This window comes from Vitis vinifera, chromosome 5 (assembly GCF_030704535.1).
Source record: "Vitis vinifera cultivar Pinot Noir 40024 chromosome 5, ASM3070453v1".
NCBI lineage: Eukaryota > Viridiplantae > Streptophyta > Magnoliopsida > Vitales > Vitaceae > Vitis > Vitis vinifera.
Window position 1 is genome coordinate 1,214,669 of NC_081809.1, and position 13,972 is coordinate 1,228,640.

At 39.1% G+C, this 13,972-nt stretch overlaps 1 protein-coding gene across 2 annotated transcripts; it reads left to right on the forward strand.

Moving 5' to 3' along the window:
• The first annotated feature begins 6,477 nt into the window (after positions 1–6,477).
• Positions 6,478–13,464, forward strand: LOC100256793 (uncharacterized). Of its 2 annotated transcripts, XM_002278324.4 has the most exons (13): positions 6,478–7,254; positions 7,481–7,898; positions 7,977–8,643; positions 9,035–9,075; positions 9,537–9,605; positions 10,573–10,673; positions 10,849–10,927; positions 11,186–11,284; positions 11,452–11,520; positions 11,632–11,681; positions 11,815–11,896; positions 12,241–12,335; positions 12,915–13,464. In XM_002278324.4, exons 1-13 carry the CDS (start codon positions 6,836–6,838, stop codon positions 13,039–13,041), a joined length of 2,316 nt encoding a protein of 771 aa, XP_002278360.1. In that variant the 5' UTR covers positions 6,478–6,835; the 3' UTR covers positions 13,042–13,464. The 2 variants fall into 2 exon arrangements, with proteins under 2 accessions (XP_002278360.1, XP_019075483.1); XM_019219938.2 differs by lacking the exon at positions 9,537–9,605.
• Positions 13,465–13,972: the final 508 nt, after the last annotated feature.

Consider the following 13,972-nt stretch of genomic DNA (forward strand, 5'->3'; position numbering starts at 1 on the left):
TCTTCTGTGTTAGTTTCTCAAACTACCTCTCGAGGAGGACGCAGTGGTACCCGAGGTAGAGGCCAACGTCCTCAATGCACCTATTGCAATAAACTTGGCCACACTCGCGATCGTTGCTATCAGTTACATGGAAGACCTCCTCGCACTGCCCATATGGCCCAGTCCTCTGATTCTCTGTTGCCTCAGCCTCCGAGCTCCTCCGCATCTCAGACATCTCAGGCTTCTATTGCCTCTGTTGCCCAGCCTGGTAATGCCTCTGCCTGCCTTACCCACACATCTTCTCTTGGACCCTGGATTCTAGATTCTGGAGCATCTGATCACCTATCTGGTAATAAGGATCTTTTCTCCTCTATTACTACTACCTCTGATTTACCTACTGTTACCTTAGCTAATGGTTCTCAAACTGTGGCTAAAGGTATTGGTTTGGCCCTTCCTCTGCCTTCTCTACCTCTCACTTCTGTCCTTTATACTCCTGAATGTCCTTTTAATCTTATTTCCATCAGCAAAATCACTCATACTCTTAATTGCTCTATTACATTTTCTGATAAATTTGTGACCTTGCAGGACCGGAGTACGGGGAAGACGATTGGCATAGGACGTGAGTCTCAAGGCCTCTATCACCTCACCTCAGATTCATCTCCTGCAGTTTGCATTTCCACTGATGCTCCTCTCCTCATTCACAATCGTCTGGGCCACCCTAGTCTCTCCAAGTTCCAGAAGATGGTTCCTCGTTTTTCCACTTTGTCGTCGCTTCCGTGTGAGTCATGTCAGCTTGGGAAACATACTCGTGTCTCGTTCCCAAAGCGTTTGAATAATCGGGCAAAGTCTCCTTTTGAGCTTGTTCACACTGATGTTTGGGGTCCTTGTCGGACTGCGTCTACTTTAGGATTTCAGTATTTTGTCACTTTCATTGATGACTATTCTCGATGTACTTGGTTATTTTTAATGAAAAATCGAGCTGAGTTATTCTCAATTTTCCAGAAATTTTATACTGAAATCCAAACCCAGTTCAATATTTCTATTCGTGTGTTACGCAGTGACAATGCCAGGGAATATTTTTCAGCCCAATTTACTTCGTTTATGTCTCATCATGGGATTCTTCATCAGTCTTCTTGTGCTCATACTCCTCAACAAAATGGGGTAGCTGAACGCAAGAATCGACATCTTGTTGAGACAGCTCGTACTCTCCTCCTCCATAGTCACGTTCCTTTTCGCTTTTGGGGGGACGCTGTTCTTACCGCTTGTTATTTGATTAATCGTATGCCCTCCTCTGTCTTACATGATCAGATTCCTCACTCCCTTCTTTTCCCTGACCAACCACTTTATTTCCTTCCTCCTCGTGTCTTTGGTTGTACTTGCTTTGTTCATATTCTCACTCCTGGACAGGACAAGCTTTCCGCCAAAGCCATGAAGTGCCTCTTCTTGGGATATTCCAGACTTCAGAAGGGTTATCGTTGTTATTCCCTTGAGACTCATCGGTACTTTATCTCCGCTGATGTCACCTTTTTTGAGGACTCACCCTTCTTTTCCACCACTTCTGAGTCTCTTCCTGTTTCTGAAGTCTTGCCCATTCCCATTGTCTCCCCACCTGAAGCTATGCCCCCTCGACCACTTCAGGTTTATCATCGTCGTCCTCGTGTCGTTGCTCCTCTCCCTTTTCCTGAGGCACCTGCTGACTCACTTCCTATCCCTTCGGCTTCACCTGCCCCGGCTCTGCCTTCTCCTAATGACTTACCCATTGCTGTTCGGAAAGGTACTCGCTCTACTCGTAATCCTCATCCTATTTACAATTTTTTGAGTTATCATCGATTATCTTCACCCTATTCTGCTTTTGTTTCTGCTATATCCTCTGTTTCTCTTCCCAAGAGCACCCATGAAGCTCTTTCCCATCCAGGCTGCCGACAGGCAATGGTGGATGAAATGGCTGCTCTGCACTCTAATGGCACTTGGGATCTTGTTGTTTTACCCCTTGGTAAATCTACAGTTGGTTGTCGTTGGGTCTATGCAGTTAAGGTTGGTCCTGATGGTCAGGTTGATCGCCTTAAGGCCCGCTTAGTTGCTAAAGGCTATACTCAAGTTTATGGTTCTGATTATGGTGACACATTCTCCCCTGTTGCCAAGATTGCTTCTGTCCGCTTGCTTCTCTCCATGGCTGCTATGTGTTCTTGGCCTCTTTATCAGTTGGATATTAAAAATGCCTTCCTTCATGGTGATCTTGCCGAGGAAGTTTATATGGAGCAACCTCCTGGTTTTGTTGCTCAGGGGGAGTCTGGTTTAGTGTGCAGGTTACGCCGTTCTCTATATGGCTTGAAACAATCTCCTCGAGCATGGTTTAGCCGTTTTAGTTCTGTTGTTCAAGAGTTTGGCATGCTTCGCAGTACAGCAGACCATTCAGTTTTTTATCATCATAACTCCTTGGGGCAGTGTATTTATCTGGTTGTTTATGTGGACGACATCGTCATTACAGGCAGTGATCAGGATGGTATACAGAAACTAAAGCAACATCTTTTTACCCACTTTCAGACCAAAGACTTGGGGAAACTCAAGTATTTCTTGGGAATTGAGATAGCTCAATCTAGTTCTGGTGTGGTCCTTTCCCAAAGGAAGTATGCTTTAGACATCCTGGAAGAAACCGGTATGTTAGACTGTAAACCGGTAGACACACCTATGGATCCGAATGTCAAACTTGTACCAGGACAGGGGGAGCCTTTAGGAGACCCCGGGAGATATCGACGACTCGTAGGTAAATTGAACTATCTCACCATTACTCGTCCAGACATTTCTTTTCCTGTGAGTGTTGTTAGTCAATTCCTACAGTCACCATGTGATAGCCATTGGGATGCCGTAATCCGTATTCTTCGATATATCAAAAGTACACCAGGCCAAGGTGTATTGTACGAGAACAGAGGTCATACTCAAGTTGTTGGTTACACAGATGCAGATTGGGCTGGCTCACCCACAGATAGACGTTCCACTTCAGGGTACTGTGTTTTTATTGGAGGTAATCTAATATCTTGGAAGAGTAAGAAACAAGATGTAGTGGCCAGATCTAGCGCTGAAGCCGAGTATCGAGCTATGGCTTTGGCAACATGTGAACTCATATGGTTGAGACATCTTCTTCAGGAGTTGCGATTTGGAAAGGATGAACAGATGAAACTCATCTGTGATAACCAGGCCGCATTACATATTGCATCCAATCCAGTCTTTCATGAAAGGACCAAGCATATTGAAGTTGACTGTCATTTCATTAGAGAGAAGATCGCATCAGGATGTGTTGCTACAAGTTTTGTCAATTCAAATGATCAACTAGCAGACATCTTCACTAAATCTCTCAGAGGTCCTAGGATTAAATATATTTGTAACAAGCTTGGTGCATATGACGTATATGCTCCAGCTTGAGGGGGAGTGTTGAATATAATGTATGTATAGTATACTATCTTTCCTTATTAATATAGGTCATATGTATGGTAGTTAGGACTCCTAGCCTTGTATATATATATATCTCTCAATTGTAAGTAAAAATATATGAATGAAAATAAGGTTTTTCTCCTTTCTCTCTCTCTTTCAACAATATATATAATACTAAAAACTTTTTACCTTATTCAATGTGAGATCACAATCATCCCCTATACAAATATAATGTTCTTATTGTGTCTCCTAGATTACATGGTTAAGCATACAAGCACCTCTTGTGAGACCTAATAAACTCCTAAATCAGGGTCAAGGATTATCTTTGATATCATTTGTAATAATCCGATTCCAATTATGTAGATGTTGTCTATCGTACTTCAAAAGGTTTCTCATAATTTTAAAACATGTTTATAAAGTTAAGAGGAACTCATACATATATAGTATCAATGTATGGTTTGTCATTCATTCCCCATGTTGACACGACATCTTTGTTGTGTCCCATAAGATTGTGGGATAAACAAAGAAACACCTTTATGAAGTCAAACAAACTCTCACATTAGAGTTAGGATTGGTTTCAATACTATTTATAATAATTTACTTCTAAGTGTGTAAATATTATCCTATGTACATTTAAGAAACTATTACAATTTTAAAATGTATTTACACAGTTAAGAGAAGCCTACACATATATAGTGTTATGAACTTTTTTCTCGATATTGATATGGAAGATATTTGCCTCACAATAGGTGTATATCTGTTTGATCTTAAAATCTTGTGTGTAACAATGAAGATGTTTATGTTTGTATTGAGGGTGATTGTGATATTTCATATCAGATAAGAGGAAAAATTCTTAATACTATATATGTATGAACTTATCTTAATTATATAAATACATTTTAAAACCGTAAGGACCTTTTAGGCCTAGCCTAAAGTATAACTGTGATATGATTTGACGCATCCCACTTAATTGATACTTTAACAAGACTCTAATCAATTATACAACAAAGTGGTTGCTTCTAATCCTACTAGAAGCAGAAGTTGCAATTCCAAATAAGTTGTATGCATTTCAGCGATGTCGTTATCTAATTATTATTTTAAAACAATTAAACAACACAAGTTTGAAGTTTGAATAAGGTATTAATTAGGATAGGCATTATGTGACCACCCAAGAAGCTAGTTTCCCTGGTCAACTAACCGGGTCTCTCTTAGCTTTCTTTTGAGAAAAAAAAAAAAATGGTGGGTGAACATCATCTCCTAAAGCCTTACAGCTTGCTATCTTTTTCTTTTATGGTAAAATTAACATTAAGGGAACCATCAATCTTCTGATTCCTCTCGCTCTCTCCCACTCTCATAGACATTGAAAACAATTAGAACTTTATACTGTTCATTGTCCCTGTCATACTTAAAATTGTGTGAGTGAAAGCAAACAAAATGTGGGAGACAGAGCCATAGAGGGGGTTGATGCCAACTTGGCTCTTGCTTGCTTCCAGCGGTGAAACTGGGAAAGACAAAGCAAGAAAGAGAGAACACTGGATATATACGAACTTCAAAAAGGAAGAAAACAAGGTGTGCCTCTTACCTCTTGCTTCCTTCGAAACTTTGAAGTGAAAATAAAATTAAGAGAGAAGAAAAAAAGAGAAAAGCATTGGATATGTACGAACTTCAAAAAGAAGAAAAGAAGGTGCCCTGTGGATGGATGTATAAAGTTGTTTACAAAGTTAATTTTTAGTATTAATAGCATTACTTTTCAATTACACGACTCATGCTTATTAAATGAGATAAAATTACAAAAATAGTTAATATGTCCCGAGAACTTCAATAAAAATATGTTAATATTTATGAGGTTTTTAGGTGATTTGATCAATTACACTCACATCTATAATTTATAAATGATGTGTTATTTATTGAGGTTATAGAAGAGTCTTAATAATATAAGAAGTTAAAAACAAACGTAATGAATTTTATTATACGAATAATTTTATATTTTTACTATGATTTGAAAATATTTTTAGTAAATATAATACTTAAATTATTTTTTAAATATTTAATTAATGTAAAATTTTGCTAATAAAATGAATTGAAGAAAAGACATAAATCTTCTTGGTTTTCCAAATATAAATGAATTATATGAACTGAATTTGTATTAAAAAAGAGTTTGGCACAATAAAGACTATTTTCTGAACAAAATTGGTCTTTTCCAAACATGAAATGAGGTCAAAACAAAACTCAAAGGGGTGCTTTTAAAGTATGAGCTTCCTTCTTCCACAAATTTAGCCATGGAAGAGAGAAGGAAGTTAAGAGTCTTACTCAACAATGACCAACCACACACATGAAAAGGCTTCTTCCTCCTTTTCTATGGTATTCCACAATCCTTCCCAAAACCCACCTATACTTGATGATTTGGACAGCTTTAGACCACACATAAATCCTTCTTTTTTTCTTATCCAATTACCCATAGAGATTTTCTCATCAAACCCAAATTTAGAAGAAGATGCACATATGGAAGTGACAGTCATTTGACCATAAGATAGGTGAACCCCAAGTCTTACAATTTCAAAATAAGTTATGTGTCCAGCAGACTAACACCCGTCTATTAATTTTTATTTATTTTTAATTTTATTAAAATATGGATGGCTTCACTTTCGAGGGAAAGAAGAGGAAGAAAATGCTTGCCCACTAACTCAAGCCCCTGTCCCATATGGTGACATTGTCAGTGCTAACTGGCAACCACTACAAAACGGTGTCGTTTTGGCCTTTTCTTCCCCTCCCACTCAGACCAGAAAAATTTAGTTCTAATAAAAAGCGGTGCTGGAAATAGCAGAAAGTGGGGCGGCAATATAGGGATAGTGCCCTTGTAATGAGGGGCCTTTTTAACGGAAAATGGAAAGGTAAACCCCGGGCTTGTTCCCACGGGGTATGGTTTGCATTGCTTTCCACGCGCCAGACGGGGTTGGTTGGAAACTTGGGCAGTGGGGTTTGATTGGGTGGGATGTTGCACGCGGGTTGGTGGAGCGTGGGGGTGGGGAAACTGTGGTCTCAAAGTATAAATAGTTAGATTCAGATGATGATGAGAGAGAAAGAGGGAGAAGACACCATTGCCAAACTGCCCAAAAGAGGAGAGAGGAGAGAGAGTCAGAGAGAGAAGAATCCAAAAACCTAAAAAGAGAAAGAAGATAGAAAGGGGAAGGGAGCGAAAGTAGAGAGCTTCTTGACCCTTCAATCTCTCATTCTTCAATTCCAAGAATTGACTGTACAGAGAGTAACACAGACATGAAGACAGAGGAAGGAAAGAGGGAGGGAGGGGAGGGGGCGAGTGAATGAGATTCGTGAATCTGTGATTATGGTGTCTCATTTTCAGGTCACGGTTGGTCATTTCCCGTGAAATTGTGAGGTGGGTATTGTTTGTTTTTGGGCTTTGTTGGCCATGGACACGCCTCCAGCTGAAGAGCTGCTGAGGAAGATCCAAGAGCTGGAAGCGGGTCATGCGCATCTCAAGGAAGAGATGTCGAAGCTGATGGTTTCTGGACCCAAATCGGACCATGGGCATCAGAGGTCGCACTCGACATCGCCACAGAGGTCGAGGTTTTCGTCGCCGGCGACATCGTCATGGAGAAAGGGAAGCGGTGGGTTCGACGGACCGGCGGGGTGGAGGAGGGGGTCGGCGTCGTTCCGGCATTCGTCGCCGTTGCAGAGGGAGAGCCGAAGTCGTGATCCTTCAAGCACTGCCGGCGGTGGTGGTGGCCCGGCGGCTTACAAATTTAATGATAAGCAGTATTCGAATATTTTGCAGAGCATGGGGCAGTCAATTCATATATTTGATCTCAATGGTCGCGTAATCTATTGGTGAGTTATTGGATTTTGGCTTGTTTTGCACATCCAGATGCTCATTTACTTGATCTGTTGATACGGGTTTAGTTTGTTTTCTTGTCATATCTGAAGTTGTTGGCCAATTGTAGTTTGTGATGCAAACGATAAACTCTGAACCTGCAATTTGAATTAGAGATTGAATTTGGGTTTTTGGATGTGGATTTTTTCCATATGTTAATTTGGGAATATATCTGTGTTACAGGAATAGAACTGCTGAAAAACTTTATGGTTATTCAGCTGAAGAAGCCCTCGGTCAGCAGGCCATTGAGCTCCTATCGGATGTCCAGGACTACGCTATTGCTAATAATATAGTGGATCGAGTATCAAGGGGGGAGAGCTGGACTGGGCAGTTCCCTGTGAAGAATAAGATGGGGGAGAGGTTTCTAGCCGTTGCTACCAACACTCCATTCTATGATGATGATGGTACATTAATTGGGATTATTTGCGTATCTAGTGATTCGCAGCCCTTTCAAGAAATAAGAGTTGCAATGTCCAATGAGAGGCAATCAGAAGCTAATGCGAGCTATAATCGTTCCCGAAGCAGTAGTGCTTCGGCAAAGCTTGGTCTTGATCCTCAGCAGCCTATTCAAGCTGCAATTGCCTCCAAAATATCAAATTTGGTTAGTACTACACTTTTGTATTTTTGTATTTATTTATATCGTATGTTTATTTATTAATTGCTAGATCCACCAAAACAGGCTTCCAAGGTGAGCAACAAAGTTCGGAAAATTAAGGCTGGGGAGAACAATGTGGTTCGCGAGGGTGGGAGTGGAGATAGTCATCATTCTGATCATGGTTTCTCAGATGCAGCTTTCTCTGACCATAGGGAGGATGCAACTTCAAGTGGAGCTAGCACCCCCAGAGGAGATGTGGCACCATCTCCTTTTGGCATATTTTCTCAGGCAACTGCTGATGAGAAGTCCCCAGGAAAGAACTTAAGAGATTCTGGTGATGAGAATGAAGGGAAACCTGGGATCCACAGGGTTATTACCTCCAAGGCAGAGGCATGGATTGGCAAGAAAGTTATGTCATGGCCATGGAAAGGGAATGAACGGGAAGGGTCGGAGGTAAAGACAAACCGGTTTGGTTGGCCCTGGTTGCAGAATGATCATGAGAATGACATGGTCCAACCAAAGAATCCCAATTTTGGTGCAAAAACCGAAAACCTGGTGAGTGAAAGTAATCGGCACGGGAATAATGATGCTTCAGGGTCCTGGTCTTCATTTAATGTTAACAGCACGAGCAGTGTAAGTAGCTGTGGCAGTACCAGCAGTAGTGCTGTTAATAAAGTGGACATGGAAACTGACTGCTTGGATTATGAAATTTTGTGGGAAGACTTGACTATTGGAGAACAGATTGGGCAAGGTAACCATCTTTCCAGTGAATATGATATGCATGTTTATTACTGTTTAGTTTCAGAAATTATCATTTTTTTTCATGGTTCTGTTAAATCATGGGTTGAATGGATGAAACTTTACAAGTGGAACATGAAGCCATTCTCCTATATTTTTCCTAAGTTGGGTATTCCTAGACATGTTAATGAGGTGAACAAAGGGATATGGCCTACAAACCCAGTTATCGATCTTATGAGTTCTTTTGCTATTGACTGCAAATTAATTCATTGGTGTTGGGGCAGGTTTCTCTTTGTTTCTTTGTTCCTGTGATTTCTTGTCTTCTAATCTATATTAGAACACTTTTCCTGCTTCAAATATTCTAATATTTGTTTGCTGATCTTGTTCAATAACTATTCCTGCAGGATCTTGTGGAACCGTATATCATGGTCTTTGGTATGGATCAGTATGTGCTTCTGCTCTTCTTTTGATAAGTTCATTGCCAAGAGGATGCATGAAATGTGATATTCATGAACCCTAATTAGGTTAGAAGGTGCAATGCCAACCTTCAATTATCCAAGTTTGAGCCCTTTATGTCCATAAATTATGCATTATATGGATAAAATGTGACTCAAATTGCTAGCATTCGATGTATTCCCATCCTCTGGCTAAATTTGGGTTTTCCATGTTTAACATATTACGCGTTATATGGATGTGTTGTTGCTCAACCTTCCATAACCCATGTTATAGTGTAGGCACGGTCTAGGGGCAGGCACTACCTTTTGTTCTCATAAACGATGGTACCTTTGTTTTCATTTTTTCCCTTAAAAAAAAGTATCTTTCTTTGAACATGGAAGAAGGGAAGGGCAAAAGAAAATGTTTTGGACATTCTTCTTGTTTGGTTGAATGATGTTCATGTTGTCGCAGGATGTTGCTATCAAGGTGTTCTCCAAGCAGGAATATTCAGATGACGTGATACTTTCATTCAGACAAGAGGTTTTTTCTTGCTAGCACATTTTTAGTGTATTGCTATTAGGATCAATCAATTTTGATTGCATGAACTTGGAACTCAAGTGAAATTAATTGGACAGCTGAACTCTCCCAATGATATTCTTGAACCTATTTAATGACAATTCTCCTAGTTCTGCATTTTCTTTGCCATTACATGTGTAAACATGTTGGATCTCATGTCAGCTTCCAAGATCCGCTTACATGGTCTATTGATTTCATTGCAATCTTGACTTCTTCTGGTGATTTTAGGTCAATACTCCTGTCCTTCTCCACACATGCGCTTGCTATGCTCTCAATAGACGCTCAAAGTTGTATCTTAACACGCTGAGAGAAAGTTGAGATGGTTTAGTCATCTGCAACAAATATCATTGACCTTAGTAAGAGGGAGTATTATGGTTATAGGTTGAAAGGCTTGTGCCGATGAAGGAGAGGCAAACCTTCATTTCTTTTCTTATGTAAGAAAACATGTGAATATAAATTATTGAGGAAAATTTAAGATACAATGAAGGACAAGAAGACCTTCAAGAATCAAACCATAGCTTATAACGCACTGCCAAACATAAGAACAGGCAAATAACATGCAACTGACACTAATGCCCTCTAGATGCTTCTAAAATGGTGGTACAAAACTCACTTCTAGAGCTGCATAGGATCTCTAGTTTCTCTCAGCAGGTGGCTATGTTTTTAGACACCCATTTGAATCAATAATGAATAACCTCTGAGGCTGTCCCAAAAGAATCAGAATGATTTTTGCATGGCTTTGGAATTTTAGATAATTTTTTGGAATAGATCCTTCAAAGCAGACAAGGATCTCTTTTTCTTCTTCCTCCTGCCTTATGGTGAATTGTAATCATTCTGCTATATTTTATGCATCTTGAAATTGCAGCAGGGACTGCATGTTAATAGGTTTTATTGTTAACACTGATATCAGTGTTTGGTTTTGTTTATGAAGGTATCTCTCATGAAAAGGCTTAGACATCCAAATGTTCTGCTCTTCATGGGTGCAGTAACTTCACCTCAGCGTCTATGCATTGTCACTGAGTTCCTTCCACGGTGTGTTCTCTGCTTTCCGATTGAAAACTTTCTCAAGCAAGCTTATTTCATGTGTCTTGCCTTGTAAAATTGGCCATATTTGATTTTCTTTTTTTGGGCTGCTTATAATCATGTAATAGTTTCTCAGAATGTTAGGGCCAATTCACTTATATATCCATTTTTTTTTATAATGCAGTGGAAGTTTATTTCGGTTACTCCAAAGGAACACATCCAGACTAGATTGGAGACGACGTGTACACATGGCTTTGGATATAGTGAGTATTAAGCATCCATTTGCTATATGGAAATGATTACTTTTTTGGTTATTCAAATATAAGATATCTGTTAAACGGCATCTAACAAAAGAAGACACAAATCTTAGTAAAACGGAAACAATTTTCATTTCAAGCTGACAATCAGTGAAGGGTACTCATTCCAATGGTACAATTGTATTGATTTCCATTTGTTTTGTATAATTGCTTTAGTTAATTTCTCATACAAGTACACCTTTTATTGCTCTAACTTCTGTACAGGCACAAGGCATGAACTATCTTCATCATTTCAACCCACCTATCATCCATCGTGATTTGAAGTCTTCAAATCTTCTAGTTGATAGAAACTGGACTGTGAAGGTCTGCCTTTGCTTCTAATTATTTATCCAATTTTTCTTCTTTTGTTGGGCAACAAACCTTATAGGTGTATGCAAATATATCCATTGTGATTGTATTTTACATTTTAACCTCTTTTTTATTTTTTGAGTTAAGGTTTAACATGATTTCATTTCATGTTGAGTCAACAGGTTGGTGATTTTGGTCTATCACGTCTCAAACATGAAACATATCTCACAACAAAGACTGGGAAAGGAACGGTACTAACCGGCACTCACTACCTCTTCCGTTTAATTGGATCTACTTGAGCATGATCTAAACAATAATTCAAGTTCTCAATAGTTTAACAAATTATCCTTCTTGTTTTGTAGCCTCAATGGATGGCTCCAGAGGTTCTCCGTAATGAACCCTCAGATGAGAAGTATGGCTTAAATCTTTAAGATGGAATAAAGTTAAACATGGCTGTGATATGTGTGATTCAAGTTTACTTTTGTACATCTCCGGGCTTTGTCAAATTAACATATATTCTCCTATCTCTGTTTGGAAACATTTAGGTCTGATGTATATAGTTATGGAGTAATATTATGGGAGCTTGCCACTGAGAAGATCCCTTGGGATAATCTCAACACAATGCAGGTATTCTTCTGGTTCTGAAAATTAATTTTGACTATTTGAAAGAAAAAAAGAAAGAAAATCAAGTGCTGCCTTCATCTTTCTTAAGTTCTTTCATGCAAAGTTTATATCACTTACAATATTCATGAAAGAAGTTGTTTCATCTGTAAATTCATATTAATGCTTTGATAAAATAGTCCTTTGAAGTACTCAAAACTAGATTTGCTTTAGGGATGATGTGGAGATGGTGTCCTGAGTGGAATCTACATTATGCTATTTAAAATAAAACAAAAGTTTTATGGGCATTGCATGTTTTGCAGCACTACATATATATGATGTCAGTAAGAATTTGCTTTGGATGCTTGCAGGTGATTGGAGCTGTTGGTTTTATGAACCAACGGCTTGACATACCAAAAGAAGTGGATTTACGATGGGCTTCTATAATTGAGAGTTGCTGGCACAGGTGCTTCTTCTCTTCATGCTTAATGCCTGCTTTAACTGAAATTTCCTAGAGCCATGGATTAAGCTTTTAGCCTAAGCTACCTTCAACCTTAACTAGCTCATCTAGAAAAGCTACTTATAACCTTCACAAGGATACGTGTAAAATTATTAGGAGTAATTCAGAATAGTTGATTGGGATGCTTGCACAATCCAACTTCAAATGGTCATCAATTAGAGCAATAACTTCTTCCTCCACAGCATCCGAGTTTGGTACATGCCATCAAATGTCATCAAATGAATGTGGGGTGAGTGGGGAAAGAAGTTATTACCCTAGATAGAGCTAATTGGACGATTTATCCAACCAACCCAGGAATTGAATATTATCAATATCCCACAATAATCTAGAAGGTTCAGGTCATTTCTGGAAACTTTTTACTGTTGAAAGATATTAAGATGTAGATGTTTGTTATTTCAGTAGTGGAGGTAGCTTAATATCTGTAGATTGGGTTACTGAATGGACAAATTGAACAATCCTCCTCATTGTGTCTTTCTTGCAATTATCGGTTAGCTATTGTGCTGATTGAGAATTTTGTTAAACTAGTGATCCCCGGAGTAGGCCAACATTCCAGGAATTGCTGGGAAAGTTCAAAGATATACTGAGACAGCAAACTATGCAATTTCAGGCAGCCCGTGCTGCAGCTGGAGATAACACCCAAAAGGAGTTGTAGAGAGCCAATGCTTTTTTGCTCCTGCTATTTACACTTAACAGTATTTGCCAGCAGAATCATTGGCACTTTTTTGGAAACATTTACATCCACAATTGGTAGGCAGATGGCCACACAAGTTGCCGCAAATGCTTTTGGCATTGGGCCACTAAGAGCGAAGGGAGATTCTAGCTCATTGCAGCGGAAGAAAAGGCCAAAGAGAGTGGTACTTAACTTTGTGAGCTGTCTAGTTTTGATGGCGATTGGTCGGGTTGGATTGTGTTATGTTAGTGCAGGTTTGTTTATGGACACCAGAAAAACCTCTTTCTGTTCCCATGCGATTGAATTGAATTCATGTTATTATAATCATTTGTAATCCACGGAAAAAAAAACCATGTACAAAAAAAACATCGAATGTATTTTGTTCGGTTATCTGAGTTAGATTAATCTCTTGCTTTAATTCCTTCGTATGACGTATTCTTCGCTTTCATTTTTGTTGTAATCTTTCCTGGCATGATCTGTCCAAGGGTTTTTTTTTTTTTTTTTGGTAAATTTTCCCGGAGCTTCATTCTTTTCTGAACCAGTTGTGTCTTTGTAGAGGGTTGGGGCTCGTTTGGTGCCCAGGGAAATGTAGGCACTGTAAACTTTATACAAAATATTACGTGAAAACTCACTGTTTTAGCATCAAAATAAAGGGAGCTTGATAAAAAATAATTAAATAGTGCCCCCGTCTTTTTCCATTTGGTAAATGCTGTTTCCCCAAATAATGGGCCAAGAGGTTCATGCAACTTTGTTTCACTCAACCAATGGCACAAGCTTTTTGTACTCTTCATGATCCAAGTGGGAGCAACTAGCTTGTGGCACTCAATCCCGCATTGCTGAATTAAATAGTAGTTAAAGCAGCAACAGCATTTTTTCAGAACAGAGAGATATACAGATCCATTATAGATCATCA